This window comes from Pan paniscus, chromosome 3 (assembly GCF_029289425.2).
Source record: "Pan paniscus chromosome 3, NHGRI_mPanPan1-v2.0_pri, whole genome shotgun sequence".
In the NCBI taxonomy this organism is placed as follows: Eukaryota; Metazoa; Chordata; class Mammalia; order Primates; family Hominidae; genus Pan; species Pan paniscus.
In genome coordinates, this window is record NC_073252.2 from 86,518,028 (window position 1) to 86,538,814 (window position 20,787).

General features: G+C 41.3%; 2 protein-coding genes and 1 pseudogene across 2 annotated transcripts; 1 reads left to right on the forward strand and 2 right to left on the reverse strand.

Annotated features, from left to right (window-relative positions):
- Window positions 1-6,567: 6,567 nt before the first annotated feature.
- On the reverse strand, window positions 6,568-9,839 carry PYURF (PIGY upstream open reading frame). Its single transcript, XM_008963662.4, has 2 exons — window positions 9,068-9,839; window positions 6,568-7,594 (listed from the first exon to the last, which is right to left on the reverse strand). Exons 1-2 carry the CDS (start codon window positions 9,268-9,270, stop codon window positions 7,453-7,455), a joined length of 345 nt encoding a protein of 114 aa, XP_008961910.2. The 5' UTR covers window positions 9,271-9,839; the 3' UTR covers window positions 6,568-7,452.
- Window positions 7,144-7,359, reverse strand: LOC100973017 (PIGY upstream open reading frame). Its single transcript, XM_055111620.2, has one exon. It carries the CDS (start codon window positions 7,357-7,359, stop codon window positions 7,144-7,146), a length of 216 nt encoding a protein of 71 aa, XP_054967595.1.
- LOC112439594 (leukocyte surface antigen CD53-like) lies at window positions 9,269-20,258 on the forward strand (annotated as a pseudogene).
- Window positions 20,259-20,787: the final 529 nt, after the last annotated feature.

Consider the following 20,787-nt stretch of genomic DNA (forward strand, 5'->3'; position numbering starts at 1 on the left):
TGGGCGAGAGAGCAAGACTCAGTCTCAAAAAAAAAAAAAAAAAAAAAAAAAAACTCTTGTCCCATCACTTCATTAGCCTCTCAACATTCTCCTTGTATCTAGACCAACACTGCCCAACAGAGCTTCCTGTGAAGCTGGAAATCTGTATCTGCACTATCCAATAAGTTGGACTCCTCTGTAGATAAGGCTTTGTCTTTGAAGAATTTTGAAAAGTAAACACATTCATTGGCAGCAGTGGGAAAAACAGTCTAGAACTGTGCCATCCTATATTGGCTCTTTAATAAAAATTCAATAAATTTAAAAGATTCTCAGTCACATTAGTCACATTTCTAGTACTCAATATCTACATGTGACAAGTGGTTACTGTACTGTAAGTATGAACACTTGCCACAGCAGGGATCTGTAACATACAAACCCTCTGGAATGCTGCACGTGCTTTTTTTTCTTTTTCCTTTTTTATGGGAAAAAGAGCCATAGTGTTTATCAGCTGCACAAATCCAAACAATTTAAAAGTCAGGCAATAAATTCCGATTTCACTGACACTGACTATTATTACAGCTCCCGAATCCTTCTTGATGTGCCCTGTGTACAGTTCCAGCCTCATCTCCCACTGTTTGGGCGATTTTCTTATTGTGCAAACATCACAGAGTATACTTACATGCTGTGTTTGTAAGTACACTCTGTGATGTTTGCACAATGCTACAAACCTGTACAGCATGTGTACTGTACTGAACACTGTAGGCAATTGTAACACAATGGTCAATATTTGTATATCTAAAAATAGAAAAGGTACAGTAAAAATATGATATAAAAGATAAAAAATGGTACTTACCATGAATGGAGCTTGCAGGACTGGAAGTGGCTCTAAGTCAGTGAGTAAGTGGTGAATGAATGTGAAGGCTTAGGACATTACACCACTGTAGACTTTATAAACACTGTACTCTTAGGCTACACTAAATTTATTTTAAAAATAAAGCAATTGCTTTACAACATTATGACAGCTATGATGCTACTAGGCAACAGGAATTTTTAGCTCCTAATATAATCTTATGGGACTACCGTTGTATATGTGGTCTGTTGTTACTGGAAACATCATTAAGCAGCCCATGATTCTATTTCAGTTTCTTGAACGGGCCCAGTCTCTTTTCTGTGTTTTCACACATGCTTTTTCTTTTGCCTGGAACCCTCTTCCCATTGCACCACTATCTCTCCCTGTTCCTCACCTCCTCGCTTCAATTCTGCCTCCTCCTCTGTCTTGGTTATTCCTATTCATTTTTCAGGATTCACGTCGGCTGTCATGGCATTCTGCTGGATGCTACCTAGCTCTGCATTTCAGCAGTGCACTTGTCTTTCTGCTTCCTTCTGAGGGATCAATTGCCAGTGGTCCCATGAGTTAACCAAAAGTGCCATCTAGTGGCAAATGCAGAAGACAACAATCGCTTCCAAATGGAGCATTTCACTAAGAGGGACAAAACTTGGAATAGTGGACAGGCTTTCTCCACCACTACACACAGTAGGGAGGATCTACTGTGGCTCTTGGCTCTCCTAGATAGTTTCACATTTTCTACCTAATTTAAAACTCTCCCTTGGTCTGGAAGTAGGTATCATAATTTTCATCTTACAGATGCAGTCTCAGGTTCAGAGGGGCCTCCTTAAAATCCCCTTCTTTGGGCCGGGCGCCGTGGCTCACGCCTGTAATCCCAGCACTTTGGGAGGCCGAGGCGGGCGGATCACGAGGTCAGGAGATCTAGACCATCCTGGCTAACATGGTGAAACCACGTCTCTACTAAAAATACACGCCTGTAATCCCAGCACTTTGAGAGGCCAAGGCGGGCGGATCACGAGGTCAGGAGATTGAGACCATCCTGCCTAACACGGTGAAACTCCATCTTTACTAAAAAATACAAAAAATTAGCCGGGCGTGGTGGCGGGCGCCTGTAGTCCCAGCTACTCAGGAGGCTGAGGAAGGAGAATGGCGTGAACCCAGGAGGCAGAGCTTGCAGTGAGCCGAGATTGCGCCGCTGAACTCCAGCCTGGGCGACAGAGCGAGACTACGTCTCAAAAAAAAAAAATCCTCTTCTTTGCAGGATTGGCCGCAAATAAAGAAGGACAGTAGGTCACAATAGGCCAGGTTTTGCTCCCTCAGGATGGGAATTTCTCATTTAGAGCTGGTGGGAAGGATCTCATTAACATGTGGTTAAAGATGATTTGTCAGTGATGCAGCTGAGGACACTTAAAAAGAGAATCTTGTTAAGAGTCTCTAAGGAAGCAATAGGTCCCCTGGCATTGTGAAGTCAGCGGATTATTGAGAAGGAGGAGGAGTGGGGAAGAGTTTCATTAATGTAGGAATAAGGTGGTGTTCCTCATGGTGGGTTTACAGTGCAACAAATGGAAGTGTTGGGGTCAAAGCCATGGCGTGCAGCATGAGGTACGTAATGGGCAGCTTGTGTCCCTGTAAACAGATATGAAGCCAGGATGATTTGCTAGTGAGAAGCTTGGGAAGGAACACTAGAAACCTGTTGAATTCCCAATACAGGGTGTCATATTTCATAGGGTCACTAGAAGTAGCACAGTGGGTGGACAAAATTTAGAAGGCGTAAGACCTGCATTCACTTTTGGCCATGCCTCTAACCAGCATCTGACCTCCAGCAAGTGACCTGGAACCGCTGACCCTTAGGCTGGACACTGAGATACTGCTTTTTAAATTTTCCTCTAACAACTTTATTGAGATATAATTCACATAGCATGTAACTCAGCCATATATAGTGTACAACTCAACGGTTTTTAGTATCTTCACAGAATTGTGCAAGCATCACCATAGTCAATTTTTCTGTTTGGGTTTTTTGTTTGTTTGTTTTTTGTTTTTGAGACAAGGTCTTGCTTGGTTGCCCAGGCTGGAGTGCAGTGGCATGATCATGGCTCACCACATCCTTGACCTCCTGGGCTGGATCCTCCCACCTCAGCCTCCTGAGTAGCTGGGACCACAGGCACACACCACCATGCCCAGCTAATTTTTTTATTTTTTTATTTTTTTAGTTTTTTGTAGAGACAGGGTCTCCCTATGTTGCCCAGGCTGGTCTCGAACTCCCGGGCTCAAGTGATCCTCCCAGCTTGGCCTCCCAAATTGCCACCATAGTCCATTTTAGAACATTTTTATCACCCCAAAGAGAAACCTTGTACCCTTTAGCCAAAACTGCACAATCTCCCCCTTCTTCTCCAGCTCTATGCAGCTACTAATCTACTGTCTGTCTGTAGAGATTGACTATTATGGACATTTCAAATAAATGAAATTAGACTATGTGACCTTTCGTAACTGGCTTCTATGACTTAGCATGATGTTTGCAAGGTTCATCCATAGTCTAGCATATATCAGTACTTTATCACTTTATATTGCCAAATATTATTTCATTGTATTCATATCACATTTTATCTATCTATTCATCAGTTTATGGACGTTTGGGTTGTTTCTACTTTTTGGCTATCCTAAATGATGCTGCTATGAACATTTGCATACAAGCTGTCGTGAATACTTAAGTTCTCACTTCTCTTGAGTATATACCTGGGAGTGAAATTGCTGCGTCATGTGGCAACTCTACATTTGACCTTTTGTGGTCTTGCTGTTTTCCGAAGAAGCTGCAACATTTTATATTCTCACCAGCAGTGTATGAAGGCTTAAGAGGTCTTTTAAAACTACTGATCTGTTCATAAAAGTGTCAATAAGAGGCTGGGCATGGTGGCTCACTCCTGTAATTCTAGCACTTTGGGAAGCAGAGGAGGGTGGATCACTTGAGGTCAGGAGTTCAGGACCAGCCTGGCCAACATGGTGAAACCTCGTCTCTACTAAAAACACAAAAATTAGCCAGGTGTGATGGTGCACCCCTGTAATCCCAGCTACTGGGGAGGCTGAGACAGGAGAATCACTTGAACCCAGGAGGCGGAGGTTGCAGCGAGCAGAGATCGTGCCACCGCCCTCCAGCCTGGGTGAGAGTGAGACTCCGTCTCAAACAACAACAGCAACAACAAAAAAGTGTCGATAAGATATAGAAGCATTACTTTTATCTAGCCACATATCAAGTGCTCAATTCCTTTTTCCCTCTTGCTGTGCTATTGTTATGTAATCACATCTGTATGTTACAAACTCAATACTTAAGTTATAATTATTTTATATAATCTGATGTATCTTAAACTGAGAAAAGGACAGCAAGTATATATTTATAGCATTCATTACATTATTTATCTCTTATGGTTCTCTTCATGTATTTTTATGAATTCAAGTTACTATCTGGTATCATTTTCATACTGCAAATACAGCTTTGCTTACCTCCATTTCCTTTGTGATGTTAATGCTAAATATGTTATATATGTTACAGGCTCCCAAATACAATGCATCTTGCATAAACATGGTTTTTTTATATAATTGCCCTATAAATAAGAATGACAAAATACGCATTTATACTGTCTTTTATAATTACATAATTACCTTTATTTACTATGCTGATGGCCTATGCTTCCGAGGAGGTACCATAACCCTCAACTAGGAGCTGGGGGAAGAGCGAGCCCCGTGTTCTTGATTACACCCTCCTGGAGTGGCCATCGCCAAACTGAGAGGGAGCAGAAAACAAGTGGTTGGTGGGTCAGATGACAAAAACTTGCTGTTCTTATTAAGTTTCAGTAGGTTTCCTTGAATGTTTCTTCATTTAATGAGCTGTATGCCTTTAGGACAATTTCCAGACCATTTAAATGGTTGTTTTGTTTATAATTTTCACTAGTTAGGCTTGTTTCACTGGTGAATGGGTCCACAAAGTTCCTCACGTGGTCTCTAGAAGTATCACTTAGTTCTTTACAAAGTACCCTCGCATGTAAAATTTTATTTCATCCTCACCATTTTATGAAACAAGGGTAAGGACTTTTTACCCCTAAAAATGAGGCCCAGAATGCTAAGTAACTGGCTGAAGTTATAAGGCTTCTCAGAGCCATGTGTTCACTCAGGAGGCACTTAGTTCCTGCTCTGTGCTAAACATTAGATTTAAAATGTTCAGCATTTACTGTATAGACAGGAGACAAAAACCAGACAATTGCAGCACAAGGTTAAGTGCTAGAATAAAGCATACGGTGCCTTAAGCAATAAGAAAGGCACTGGCTGGGTGCGGTGGCTCACTCCTGTAATCCCAGCACTTTGGGAGGCCGAGGCAAGTGGATCGCTTGAGCCCAGGAGTTGAGACCAGCCTGGACAACATGGTGAAACCCCATCTCTACAAAAAAATACAAAAAAAAATTAGCCAGGCATGGTGGCACATGACTGTAGTCCCAGCTACTTGGGAGGCTGAGGTGGGAGAATCACTTGAACTCAGGAGGTGGAGGCTGCCGTGAGCCATGATCGTACTATGCCACTGCACTCCAGCCTGGGCAACAGAGTAAGACCCTGTCTCAAAAAAAAAAAGGAGGGGATTGGGTGGTCACCTAGTCCAATCTTGAATAAGAATTAGAAACTAAACATTTTGATTTCTCTGTTTTTCTTGTAAATAGAAAGGACCAAATAGCGCAAAATAAAGTGGCACATGGCTTGGTAGTTAAGACTGAAGCCAGATGGCTAGATGGTTTACATTTCCATCCAATTATTAGCTATGTTACCTTGGGTAAGTCACTTAATCTCTCTGTGCTTGTTTCCTTATCTGTAAAATGGTGCCAATATTACCTACTCTTTAGGGTTATACAATTGAAGACACAGCACTATGTTTATAATTGTACCTGGTATATGTTTATACTGTAACAACTGATTGCTAAATAAATTCTATTAGTGAGGGGATGGTGTTAAATACTAAACTCCCCCAGGGCATTCTTGTCAGTGTTTCCTGAAATAGTAAAACACTCAACTTCCAAATGCTGAAATTGAAATTGACTTCTTGAGATATAGTATGTACTTGTTTTTCAGAATTGTTTCCTTTTCCCTGCCTTGGTTAAGTGTGAGATTTAGGGTTAATTGAAAAGAACAACTCTTCAGGAAATACCTGGGAACCTGTAGTCTTTCAGGTTATCTGTATGTTGCCATAGGGTAATTTTAACATGTTGTTTGTACTACAGTATACCTTGAATTCAAAAGAAAACACATCTAACATGTTTTAATTTTTTGATGCAGAAGAATCACTGTTTAAGGTTTCTGTTAACATAAGATTCCAATAAAAATAAAGTTTGTATTCGGTTCTTAGGTTTCTTTGGGTTAACTACTGAAACACACTATATTTCAGAAGTATTGTACTATGCTTGATTAGTCTTGTTGAAAGTTCTAGAAAAGCAGGGGCCATTAATGTGTCGATGCTCATGCCCTTAGTGGTGTTATTCGGCATCCTGGGAAAATAAACCGAAATGTGGCTCAAATATGGCTCTAAGCTCAACAGGGTACAATCCACTACTTGCAAGTCTTCCCACCCCTCACTTTCCCAGGAAATGATTCTGTTTTGGGTATTAAGTACCTCTCTAAACACAACTACATTTAGTGCAGTTTTACAACTTCCCTTAGTATCATTAACACTTCTGTGACCAAACAAACAAATGACTACTGCAAACTGGTTTATTTTTTATAGGAAAGTGTCAACATGTTTATTGCTAATATAAGCACTTAATGTCAAAGAAATGAAGGTAATTTTACAAACTCAGTTTTTGTAAGTACATGAAGTTTCTATTTGATTATGTGGTTTTATATCACATTCGTTCAAATGCATTTCTCTCCCTTAGAGGGACTATTCCAACATCACTCCTTTGGAATTATTTCAGTCATCCCTAACATGTGACTTTTACCAAAGACCTTGAAGCTAAACAAACAAGCAAAACAAAATTTCAATGACTCTTAGATGAATGGAATAAGAAATAGTCATCACATGTCAATTAGGGATGTTCATCTCCAACAAGACACTGTCAAAATGTTTCTTCTGATACAGCAGTTATAAGTCAGAGCCTTCAAAAAACAAGGGCAGAACAAGAGTACAATAAAAGAAGCATCTGCAACTTAAGCCTCCCACAGTCCTAAGCCTGATATGCGCAAAGCAAAGCCTCTTTCCCGCAAACTAAATTCCATCCATTTGAGCTTTCAGAGATCGATGCCCAAGAGCTGTCATTAATATATACAGCATATTGACTCTAGTTGCATCAATTATGCCTGAAGAGTTTAATACCCATCCAAGTCCAAAGGTGGAAGAATACATACACTGGTATGGTAATAGGCAAGAGCAGGCTGTAAAAGCAAAGGCTGGCTGTGCTAGTGCAGCCCTGTGGGAAGTTTTCTTCCACAGAGGCTGAGTAGAACAGTCCTGCTAAAGAAACCAGTGGAATAAGAACAGTCAACGTAGGAAGAGACAGAAACATTCTTCTCTTCCACTTATTACCTGCCACTGTGTTTTAAAAGGTATATGGTACTAAGTTGGCTGTTGCGTTTTTTAAATTTTTTTAAATTATGAACTAGCGCTGCTCCACTTCTTCTTGCTTCTTACTTTGACGTGTCATCCTAGCTGCCTGTGGTATCATATTAGGGATCCCATCAATGATTGGATAAGCTATTCCCAACTCTTCATTAATCAATTCATTTGTTGATGCTTCATATCTGAGGTGGAAAAAAAAAAAGAACAAAATGAGTTGTGGGAAAATAAAATGCTTGAAGTGCCTGATTTTCAACAAATACCACCATTTATCCAATTTTTGGTATGGAGTTAATCCCAGAATAGTCTTCTTTAATTCTAAAAGCAACAATAGCCAATTCAACTTTTTATCTTAGAAAAATTATCTTACAATCTATAATTATTCCCATTTTAGTCAGTTTCTCTCATATTCTCTTTTTCACCTTATTCACAAGTTATTCCTTAATTCTTTTTCATACTAGTCAGAAAAGATCCCCCTCTCTTATCCAAATATTCCTTCATTACTTTGGTCAACCCCCAAACCATCCCTGTTAATTTACTACTGGAATAAACACTAGAGAAAAATCAACTTCTTCGTTTTAGAATAAATGCTAAGTAGAGAAACTTAACTAATCCATTAGAAGGAAATCACTGGAAAAGGTGAGAGGGCAGAAATGAAGAAACTTTCGAAAGCACTAAGTCTGCAGTGAGCTAGTTATAAACGTAAATCAAATGATAATTTCAAGGTTCGAGAAAATTGAATAATATGTTTATTACGGGAAAAAGAAATACGAAAAATTGCTAGCAATCTACCATTCAAAGATAACCACTGATAACATTTTGGTGTTTATGCGATTTGTAATACTAGCGTTAGTGTTGTCAATATTCAATTTTGGTAGCTTGGAAACTGTAGAGCTGTCTTCCCAAAAACTAGTTAAAGAGGCTTCTACGAAACCTGCTAGGCCACAACTAAGAGCCACTGGGCAGCAAACACAGCTGAATTGCTTAAGATTGTCAGGCACCAGTTGTACAAGACACTTTCACAAGAATCTGGAGGATACAACAATACTTTTCATTATCTTGGCTTAAAAACCGGAAGGCTTTGGACTTGTCCTGAATCGCAGTGGTTCATAAACCTGGTGGTACGTTAGAAATCATTTAGGGACCGTTTAAGAACACAAATAAGCTGGGCGTGGGGGCGGCGCCTGTCTCTCGACTCCTGAGGAAGCTGAGGCGGGAGTTCTAGGCCAGTCTGGGCAACGTAGGGGGCACCCGGTCTCTTAAAAGGAAAAAAAGAAAAAAAGAAAGAAAATACAAATGTTCAGGTCCCATTCCGCGAGCATTCCAAGTCTGCCCGTCTTGGGGGCTGTCGGGGAATCGGCATTTTTAAAACGGTCCCCGGGTGATTGCAATGCGCAGCCGGTGGCGAACCCTAAAACGCTTCGAGCCATTCCCGCAGGCTGGCGATGTGTTCTGGGAGAGGTGGGACGCAGCTCCCCTGGCCTCCGGTCTCCCCCGTCCTGCCCGCTGTGCGCCCGGCGAGGACAGAGTCCAGAATATGGCAGCGGAGAGTACCTGACCGACCTACAAGGCCCCAGTGGCTGCAAGAGGCCGCGGTCCACCGCTCCCTTTCCGTCCACCGGGAGGCTGCAAAGGAAGGGCCAAGGCCAGCGAGTTACCTGAGCGGCTTCTTGGAGAGCGGGCACACCAGGAACTCCAGCAGCGCCGGATCGAAGGCGCGGGACGGCTCCTCAGTCTTTTTGCCCCGGTCGGCCAAAGGCCGCGACCCCGACGCGTGCAGGCACCTACGGGCGACCGCGGACGGCGGCGCGCGCGTCCCCCGCAGCGCTGAGGCGAGCCTGCAGCGTGCTCCACTCAGCATGGTCTGGCAGCCGGAGACCAGGCCTCACCGCAGCCTCGCCACCCGTGGCCGAGCTCCCGGCTTCCCGTTCGTCCAGGCCAGCCGGGCAGGCCCCGCCCCCTGGTGCTCCAGGAAACGCTGCCGAGGAGTAGGCGGGGCGGGCGCTTTGGTTCCGAGGGTGCTTCTGCTCCGACTGCTTTTCCCACGGGCGTCATCTATAGTTCGGAGGACAGCCCCAGGGCAGGGGCCTCTGGTGAGTGCCCCGCCGCCTTACCAGACTACAAACTAAACCAGTGTTTAAGTCAAGGTGTCTGGGTTTTCACCGGGGCCTGTCGCAAGGATGCTAGGAAGCCAGTGGCCAGGCCTCAGAGTTGTAGGGAGTTAGGCTTGGACCTACGTGGTTACCTCCAAGTGAAGTTTCAAACACACTGTTATGTATTGTATTGAATGTATTGTCATGGATGTATTGAAAGCGCTCATTTGTTTCATGTACATCTTTACTATACCATTAGTTTCTGTAACCTTGTTTGGCTTTTTTCTCTCTCATTAAAAAAAGTGAGAACCTGGAAGGAATGGCCTAGGCCTCTGACCCTCCAAAATATATAAATTCTTCCTGCCTGAGACCCAGTCACTGTGAAGTATTTGCGTAATAAAGCACAGCTAATTTACTTCTATAAATGAGCTTGGAGGCCTCAAGGGGCCTAAATAACTGTGTAACAGGCAGATGTGATCTGCCTGTTAAAGATCCATTCAATGAGTGGGTGATCCATTCAGTGAATTTGTATCCCAGGTTTGCTTCCCACTCTCCAAGAAAGTGACCATGTTAGATCTCTTTCTTACAGTGTAGTAGATGGGAACTTGGGCTCTGGGGCCTGACAGCTTGGTTCCCTGTCCACAATCAGTAGCTGGATGACTTTGGCAAATGACTTAACTGCTCATTTTCCTTATCTGTATAAGACTAATAATTGTACCTACCTTGTAGGTAGGGCATAAATGTGATTGTGCATTCGAAGAACATTTAGAAAAGTGCCTGGCACAAATTAATGCTCCATTAATGTTGTCTATTTTTATTTTTATTTCATCTAGTTTTTCCATGTCCGAAGACTCAAAGATTCTCATTAGTCATCCATTTTTTCCCTCCGTTCTGCTGAATATCAACCTGAACTTTTTTTTGCATCACTGGGCATTATCATTTCACACTTTGAGTTCCTGGAGCTGGAAGTACAGAATCCAAAAATATGTTTATATTTTCAAATTTCTCTTCCACTCCAATGTAAAAATAAACTGACAAATGTTTATATGTTCATCCTAATTTTTTGTTTGTTTTTTGGGCCATCCTGTTTTTTTTAAAAAAAAAACAGTTTATTTTTTGATGTTCTTTGTTCACTAATGCTCAGAAGATTTTCTAAGGTTAATGTAGCTTATAGGATACCAAAAAGGAAACACTTCTACTGGATAGATATTTAAGAGGTAATGAAAGTCTCTGGTTGCCTCACCTTCCTTCCCTCGCAAAGCAATCTTTCACAGTCATAACTTTCCGTTATTAGAGTTACTAACGGACTAGAGAATAGGGCAGTTATCGGGACATACCCTCAAGGGAAACTACTGTAAAGTTCCTATGTCACCTTCACACTATTTCCGACTAGGGCAGTAGCAGGAATTAATTTTTCAGTTGAAGTCAGTTGATACTTTGGGCTCAAGGGAAGGGGTGAGCTGTAGGAAAGATAAGTTTCTGCTTAAGGAGAAACAGCGCTTGACTTCTGCAAGCGCTGAGTGGGCCCAACCCTTGGCGCTTGTTGGGTAGGGGAAGGCACCCATGCTTAAGCCTCAGCTAGCTTGGCTGACATGCCTCAGCTAGCTTGGCTGACAGATCTCTATCAACTGGGTTTTCTAACCAGTTATAAATAAATTAGTTTCAGTTTGCCTCCACATAGAGGGTTTGAGGCAGTTCAGTTTACTTTATTTAGGGGAAGAATAGAGAGTAACAGCGAAGTATTGAAAACATCCTCAAATTTATAACACCAGAAATCAACAACCAATATTTAAGGAACATATGAATGTATGACTATCACCATGTGTGTATTAAGTTGCAACATATCAAAGCAATATGTCCCTAAATAGCCATTAGTAATGAAGAAATACAATTCATTTCTGCCTGTAGTATACTAAGCTAAATGTAGATGATAGGATAGGATCATGGGACTGGAACTGGTCTTTTAAAAGTTAGTCCCTTTTCACTATTCACATGACTGACATTTCGTGTCACATAGGCCTGTGCACAATAACCTGATGGTTTCTGGGCTCAGATACAATATAGCTGTGTGATCTTGGAGAAGCTACTTAAGTTCTCACCCTCAACCTTCTCACTTGTGAAATACAATAATAATAGTATGTAACTTACAGTGTTTGAACAGACTAAATAAAACAATTCAAGTAAAACAGCACAGGGGCTAACACATTTAAAGAATGTTTAGCAATAAAATTATTTATTATGGTGAAACTAGTAAACATTCTGATGAAAAGGGAAAGCACAAGGTACTTCTGGGACACTCTTTTTAACTGAAATGGAATTTTTCTAATTTCCAATATGGATACTATTGAAACACAATTCTTGGATTATCACACACATGAAGTTAGAAATCTCTAGGCAGAAGAGGGGCTGGACTATGTATTTTAACAGAGCCTGTCAATTCCAAATTTGGGGGCATTGAAATTTGTGAACCTGCAATCCAAAGAAATGAGTCAAAATAAATTTTCCACTAGATGGCATCATTTAGTATTTGAACTAACATTTATCTCTGCTTGATCTTTTCTTTCTGTGATTACAAAGACTTACTTTCATTTTGCCAATTGTTTCTTAATTTGACAACACTTATTTTTTATTTTTATTTTATTTTCTTGAGACAGATTCTCTCTGTGTCATGCAGGCTGGAGTACAGTGATGCAGTCATGACTCACTGCAGCCTTGACCTCCCAGACTCAAGCAATCCTGGCATGTCAGCCTCCAGGTAGCTGGGAATACAGGTGCATGCCACCACGCCCAGCTAATTTTTGTATTTTTTGTAGAGATGGTGTGTTTCATGTTGCCCAGGCTGGTCTGGAACTCCTGAGCTCAAGCAGTCCACCCACCTTGGCCTCCCAAAGTGCTAGGATTACAGGCATGAGCCACTGTGCCCAGCCCAACATTTATTTTAAAAACAAAAATCATAAAAGTCCTATTAATAAATTTTAATTATGAGTTTATTAAAATCAAGTTTCCAATAGATAAATGGACAAAATATTTGAAAAGAAAAATTCGCAAAAAAGAAAATACAGTTGATCAATAAACATTAAGAAATTATCCTCAATAGTAAAGTAGTAATGCTAGTTTCAAACATCAAAGGAGTTTTGAAATAACTCTAGACATGAATGTTACCAGCCTTGTTTTGGCCATCTGAAGGATAATCACAAATTCTGTCTGAAGGGCTGAGGACTAGTGCCTGCAAAAGGACCAGAATATCCCAGCATGGGCACAAGTAGCTTGAAATTATGGAAGTATGTCCTGTCTTTCTTTCTTTTCTTTCTTTCTTTCTTACTCTCTCTCACTTTCTCTCTTTCTTTCTTTTTTTTTTTTGAGACAGGATCTTGCTCTATCTCCCAGGCTGGAGTGCAGTGGCTCCATCATAGCTGACTGCAGCCTTCACCTTCTGAGCTCAAACAATCCTCCCACCTCAGCTTCCCGATTAGCTGGGACCATAGGCACGCACATGCACCACCACACCCGGCTAATTTAAAAATTTTTTTTTGTAAAGTCAGGGTCTCACTATGTTGCCCAGGCTGGTCTTGAACTCCTGGGCTCAAGTGATCCTCCCGCCTCAGCCTCCCAAAGTCCTGGGATTACAGGCGTGAGCTACCACACACAGCCCAACTTGCTCTTTTGGTTCTGTGGCTGCTGCAGTTAGGGGGATGTACCCGCTGATCCACAACAGCTTGGGAGTGCTCTTCCATAAGCTCCCCTCCCTCATGCCGGGCAATGTGCTTGTCATCGTGGTCTCCATTATCACGATGGTTGCCTTCCTGCGCTGCATAGGTTCTGTCAAGAAAAACAGGTGCCTGCTTATGTCCTTGTTCATTCTGCTGCCGGTTATCCTCCTTGCTGAGGTGATCTTGGCCATCCTGCACTTAGTTTACAAACGGAAGCTGAATGTATAGGTAGCTGAGGGCCTGACGGACAGCATCTACCATTACCACTGGGACAACAGCACCAAGGTGATGTGGGACTCCATCCAGTCATTTCTGCACTGTTGTGGCGTAAATGGCATGAGTGATTGGTCCAGCGGGCAACAAGCATCCTGCCCCTCAGATCCAAAAGTGAAAGGTTGCTATGCAAAAGCGAGACTGTAGTTTCACGCCAATTTCCTGTATATCAGAATCATCACCATCTGTGTATATGTGCAATCCAGGTGGTGAGGATGTCCTTTGCACTGACCCCAAACAGCCAGATTGATAAAACCAGTCAGGCCCTGGGGGTGTGACCTGCAACTGCCCTCTGCTGGGGAGACTCGTTTCAATCCAAAACCATTTATAGCACGAAGTTCTAAATGGTCATCTGCTGGACTGCCTGTCCTCCTCCCACCCCTTTGCTTTTTGGGTCGCTGTCTTATACAGCCAGAAAATAAGGTGTTGGCTAGGGACTTTCCATCTCAGGCAGCAAGACAACCTTTCACCTACTGATGGCAGCAGCCACATCTCTCAAGGTGGTAACAGTAATACTTGGACATTTTTTTAGACATGAAAGGCCAAGAGAAATTGTGGAACTAATGGCTCAAGATCAAAGAGTGGGCCCAGGATATGAAGTTTTTAACCTTCCCATTGTCAAATTAGTCTCTGGCCTCTGTGTCATGCCCAGTCTGCTCTCCAAAGTCAAGCAAGAGACAAGCTGAAGAGGGTCCTAGGTCCAGGCTCATGGGACCATTGTCACAACCCTGTTTCTCTTTGACGAAGAGTGGTGGCTATAGGAATTACAGAGTGCTCTTTCTCCAAAGGGCAAGGTTTCATTTCCATTTCTTTATTAAGGGCCTCATCAATTTATTCTGTCTTTCCACAAAAAATTATCCAGTGATTTATATCCTGACTTCAACCAGTTACTTAGTTGATAATCACATGCACAAGACTTCCGGTGTTATTTCTCTGTCAGCTAAGGTTTTGTTAATTTACTATTTTGCTCTTCGATAAATAAAAGTGATCTTAATTTTTTAAAAAGTCAAAGAAGTTTCCATTTCTCATCTATCAAAATAGTAAATATTTTAAAAATGTAATTCTTAATGTTTATGAATCAATGAATAAAGTATTAATTTATTAATTTATTGAATGTCCACTATGTGGCAGGCATGCACCATTATTCAGATTTAAAAATAATAACTCATAACAACACAGAAAATTATAATAAGTGGAAAACAAGCAGGACACAAAAATGTATGCACAATGATTATATTTTTAAACCCAGAACTTCGGCATAGGGGCAAAAAACAAATAACAACCAAAATGTTGGCTGAGTGCTGTGGCTTACACCTGTAATCCTGCACGAGGCAGGAGGATTGCTTGAGGCCAGGAGTTCAAGACCAGACTGAGCAACTTAGCAAGACTCCATCTCTACAAAAAATAAAAAAGTTGGCTGTGGCAGTGCCTGCAAGTACTAGCTACTCAGGAGGCTGAGGAAGGAGGATCACTTGGGCCCAGGAGTTCGAGGTTACAGTAAGGTATGATGGCACCGCTGCACTCTAGCCTAGGAGACAGAGCAAGACCCTGTCTCTAAAAAATAAAAAAACAGGCCAGGCGCAGTGGCTCACACCCATAATCCCAGCACTTTGGGAGGCCAAGGCAGGTGGATCACGAGGTCAGGAGTTCAAGAGCAGCCTGGCCAAGATGGTGAAACCCCGTCTCTACTAAAAATAGAAAAATTAGCCAGGCGTGGTGGCAGGTGCCAGTAATCCCAGTTACTCGGGAGGCTGAGGCAGGAGAATCGCTTGAAAACAGATGGCAGAGGCTGCAGTGAGCTGAGATCACACCACTGCACTCTAGCCTGGGCAATAGAGAGAGACTATGTCTCAAAAAAAAAAAAAATTGTTGGTTTTCTTTAGCTGGTTGAAATATTGCTGAATTGTTCTTTAAATGTTTCTCTATTTAAAATTTTTTATTTAATAAAGTAGTTTTAAAATATAAACATTACCAGTTCATAATTGATAAAAGAATACTTTATTTCAAAACTATTGATTCGGTTCAGTAAATATTGATCACCTCCTGTGTTCTCAGATTATATTAGGAGGTGAAAAGGAGGGTTATAAAGGCATATAAGGTGCTATTCTGGCTGAGCGTGGTGGCTCACGCCTATAATCCAGCACTTTGGGAGGCTGAGGCAGGCGGATCACCTGAGGAGTTCAAGACCATCCTGGCCTGGCCAACATGGTGAAACCCTGTCTCTATTAAAAGTACAAAACATTACCTTGGTGTGGTGGCGGTGCCTATAATCCCAGCTACTCAGGAGGCTGAGGCAAGAGAATTGCTTGAACCAGGGAGGTGGAGGTTGCAGTGAGCCAAGATCGTGCCACTGCACTCCAGCCTAGGCGACAGAGTGAGATTCCATCTCCAAAAGAAAAAAAAAAAAGCTATCCCTATTTTCAAGATGTTTATAATCTTAAGTGGAATAAACAGCACAGGATAAAGTTAAATAAAAAATTCAGGTTTACATATAATGCATTCTTTTGTGTATTCATTCAACATTTGTTGAACTTATACTGTATATGAGGCTCACAAAGAAGGCTGTGCCTAAGGCCTAAGGAGTGCTTAGGGGAGTGTCAGTATAGGTCTTATAGCCGTAACAAATTATTTACTGAGACCTCAGGGGACACCCATTTTATCTCCTTTCCTCGTTTTTTAATCCACAAAAACAATTTTAACTTTGCAAGTAGAATATGAAAGTTTGCTAGGCAGAGACGAGTATGATGAGCCATCAATACTATACTACAGCTCAGGTAAGAGTGAATAATATGGACTTGAGTAAATATTGTAGGGCTGCATATTAATATACATTTTAAATGGCTTCTGTGTATAACTATAACATTTCAAAACTGATCACGAAAATGGCCAGGTTTGAGCTTAAGCCTAAAAGTTCAACATAATTAAGATGTGAATATATGGAAAAAGGAATAGTATTTTATTTTTATTCTTTTTGAGACAGAGTTTCGCTCTGTTGCCCAGGCTAGAGTGCAGTGGTGCGATTTCAGCTCACTGCAACCTCTACCTCCCAGGTTCAAGTGATTCTCCTGGCCTCAGCTTCCCAAGCAGCTGGGACCACAGGTGTGTACCACCACATCATGCCTGGCTAATTTTTTTGTATTTTTAATGGAGATGGGGTTTCGCCATGTTGGGCAGGCTGGTCTTGAACTCCTGGCCTCAGGTGATCCGCCCTCCTCAGCCTCCCAAAGTGCTGGGATTATAGGCATGACCCACCATGCCTGGCAGGAACAGTATTTTTAAAAATTTTTTTAATTTTTAAAATTTAAAAATTTAAAAAAATTTTTAAATTTAAATTAAATTGTTGTTGTGCTATGTTGCCCAGGTTAGTTGAACTGGCCTCAAGCTGTCCTCCCCGCTCAGCTTCCCAGAGTTCTGGGATTACAGGCATGAGCCACCGTGCACAGCCAATAGTATTTCTTAATGGGAGTCATCACCACTATTTTGTTCTTTAAAATATCCTATTCATACATATTTTGAAATATAAACTTTAAAAATAAGCGTTCACTAAAACTATAAATATATCACAAGAAAATATCCAGATAAGCAACTCCACATGATATTAATTTGTCTATTTAGAACAAATGAAATCAATAAAAAATTTGCAGTTCTTTCCAACTCTGCTTGAAATCTGTGGCAGCTGTTGCTCTCTCAACCTCCATCTGAAGATGAGCTGTTGCTCTCTCAACCCTCCTATTTGAAGAAGTTGGAAAACGAACAAGCACATTTTCCAGACTCCTTTATAGATAGGGTTCTGGCTATGAAATAGACTCTGCCAGCTAGATACACACACGTGAAATTTGAAAGGGAGGCAGAGGTGAGCTTCCTGCAGCAGGGAGAGTTGACACTCAGGTTCTGACAGACACAGGATTTGCATGGGTTAGATGAATGCTGCACTCTCTAGATGCAAGGGGCAGTGTCTTCTTAGCACAGGGCAGCTGTGGCAGCCACAGCAGTGGTTGCAGTAACAGTTTCTTCTGGGTCACAGCTATTAGGGCATTAGCTTAACACCAAAACTCCAGAAGCAGCCCCCTGTTTCTGCTTTTCCAGCCATTTTAATGAATTTATAAACACATAGTTCTGTATATTAAATTCCTATATACTGGAAATTCCTAGAACAATTTCTTTTTCCTACACTGAACCCTGACTGGTCAACTACCCCAGAGTGTAGATGTGATCATTAAATAAAATATGTAAATCACTTAGAATAGTGATTTATATATAGTAAAGAATAGTGGCCTGAAACACTATATAGATATCTATATAGATATATTTATAAAACAGGAGATTTATTACAGGAATTGACTTACACAATTACGGAGGCCTGGAAATCCCATAATCTGCCCTCTGCAAGCTGGAAAACCAGCGGGAGAAAGCTGGTGATATAACTCAGTCCAAGTCCAAAGGCCTGAGAACCAGGGGAGCCAACAGTGTAGGTCCAGATCGGAGCTCAAAAGGCTCTAGAACCCAGCACCAGTATCTGAGGGCAGGGGAGTATATATGGCTGTCCCAGCTCAAATGAGAAGCAAATGCACCCTTCCTCCACCTTTTTGTTCTATTCAGGCTCTCATAGGATTGGATGATGTCCATTCACATAAGTGAGTGCAGATCTTCTTTACTCAACCTATAAATTAAAATCCTAATCTCTTCCAGAAACACCCTCACAGACACAAACACAAATAATGTGTTACCAGCTAACTAGGCATCCCTCAGCTCAGTCAAGATGTCACATAAAATTAACCATCACATTGGCCCATTATAATAGAAAATAAAAGGTCCTGATCAGAATTACTAAAAAGAATGAAGAGTAGAAGTACTAACAAGTACTCAGGAAAACAATCATCCTCTGGACGTAGAGTTGTAATATTTAGGAAAACAATGTGGGGAATTTTCTTTTTGCAAGGGTTCAAGGGAGAGCTTGAGGAAGAGGCAAGATAACTTACCTCTTGTACTAATACCATATGTATTAGAGTTCTCTAGAGGGACAGAACTAATAGGATAGATGAATATACGAAATGGACTTTATTAAGGAGAATTGACTCACACGGTCACCAGGTGAAGTCCCACAGCAGGCCATCTGCAAGCTGAAGAGCAAGGAAGCCAGTCTGAGTCCCAAAACCTCAAAAGTAGGGAAGCCGACAGCGCAGCCTTCAGCCTGTGGCCGAAGGCCCAAGAATCCCTGGCGATCCACTGATGTATGTCCAAGAGTCCAAAAGCTGAAGAATTTGGGGCCTGATGTTCGAGGGCAGGAAGCATCCAGCATGGGAGAAAGATGAAGGCCAGAAAACTCAGCAGGTCTGCTCATTCCACCTTCTTCTGCCTGCTTTATTCTGCCCACGCTGGCAGGTGATTGGATGGTGCCCACCCACATTGAGGATGAGTCTGCCTCTCCCAGTCCACTGACTGAAATGTTAATCTCCTTTGGCAACACCCTCACAGACACACCCAGGAACAATGCTCTGTATCCTTCAATCCAATCAAGTTGACACATTATTAACCATCACACCATGGAAAATTCTGATTTTATAGATAAAATTGAAGGGATAAAAGGAGGCAAAACGATGTCACCTGAGACCTATGTGAGTAATTCGATGCTACTCATACTACTATCCCCTGCCCTTTCTCAAGGTTTTCCTTGTCATGATGCAGACTAGCTTGGAAGGGGACCGGTGAGAAACAGCATGCCAAAAGCCTTTGTAATTTCTCTTTCACATTTGGCTGTTCACCATTTCTTACAATTTGTTTCTTTATAAGTCTTCTGGCTTTCAGCACTTTGATCTTAATAGTCACGATTCTAATCTAGGCCTCAATGATTTAAAGTTGTGGCTAACTTCATATATAGTCCTAATTTCTTTATCTCTACTTTTCTAATATTTTTCCCTTTAAAATCCCAATAATAAAACTTTCTTCTTTATCGTTCTTACTGGCAACTTTGTTCAAAATTTCACAAAAAGAAAAGTTATTTATGCTTGGTTTTAAAGTGCTATGTGCCTTCACTATCACCCAGGTTTCCTAGCTTCTATCTTTTTTTACTCCCTTCCATTCCTCCTTCTTCCCCACTACCCTCCTGCTAATGGATAAATATGATCCATATCATCTGACAGTGCTTTTCAAACTTGAATATGCATATGAGTCACCTGGGAATCTTGTTAAAATGCAAATTCTGACTCATTATGACTAGGATCATACTAAATAGGAGGCTTGAAATCTTTTCTTAACAGCTTCCGGATGCTGCTGCTGAATCGCAGACCACACTTTTAGTAGCAAGACTCCAGAACACTGGTTTTTCAACTGGAATGATTTTGAACCCCAGGAATATTTGGCAATGTGTGGATGCATTTTTGATGGTTACAACTGGGGTGGTGCTCCTGGGCAGAGGCCAGGGATGCCACCAAGCATCTTACCATGCACAGGACAGCCCCTCACGACAAAGAATTAACTGGCCCAAAATGTCAACAGTGACCAGGCTGAGGAATCCTGCTCTAGAATGATTTTAAACACTGTAAGTACCCAGTGGCATCTTCTATTAGTCTAACAGTTTTGGGGTTTTTTTCCTAGAAAAAAACTTTCCAGTCCTCTTTCCTCTACTTAGTCAGTTCCTGTGACTAAAAGGATCTCATACTGCAAGGCTTTTTTTCCCCAAACGTCTACCATTTCCTTTTCCAATTTATTAAATGAAAGTTATGAATGGAATTTTTCATGGCATTAACGTGATTTTAAAAGCCTCATGCTCTCAGAAAAAAATAAAAAATTAAGACAGCAAGTTTACAGCTTTGAAATGTGTGATTCTATATGGCTTTTTTATTATCCAGGTTTAAGCTAGCTCATTATGGTACCTTCGAAAACAACTGAAGTAATTCTCAAAATAATAATCAATAGGTGTTTTACTTTGTGTGTGTTTTCAATGACTGTTCAGATTGTAGCCATCAAATAGTCCATAGTGTAAAAGGAAATGAACCTCCAAAAGAAGTATTTTTTTGTATTCAGATGAAGAAGATGGGGCTATTTTAAAAGCTCTTTTATTATAGAAAGCTGTGTTTTCCATAGTTGAAGAGAGTCAGGAATTTGACAACTTTAACTTGATTTGACTCTTCAGTGATGTAGCTAACACAAGAGTTATTGCATATGAAAAAAATAGATAATTTTTACCAGAATCATGGCTAGATGAAAGTAAATTGAGTCCTGAGTATTTTTATTGAAACTATGGTCACAATTCCAAGTTTTTGAAAGTCTGCTTTTCCTAGTTTTCTAAGCCTGTCAGGCATC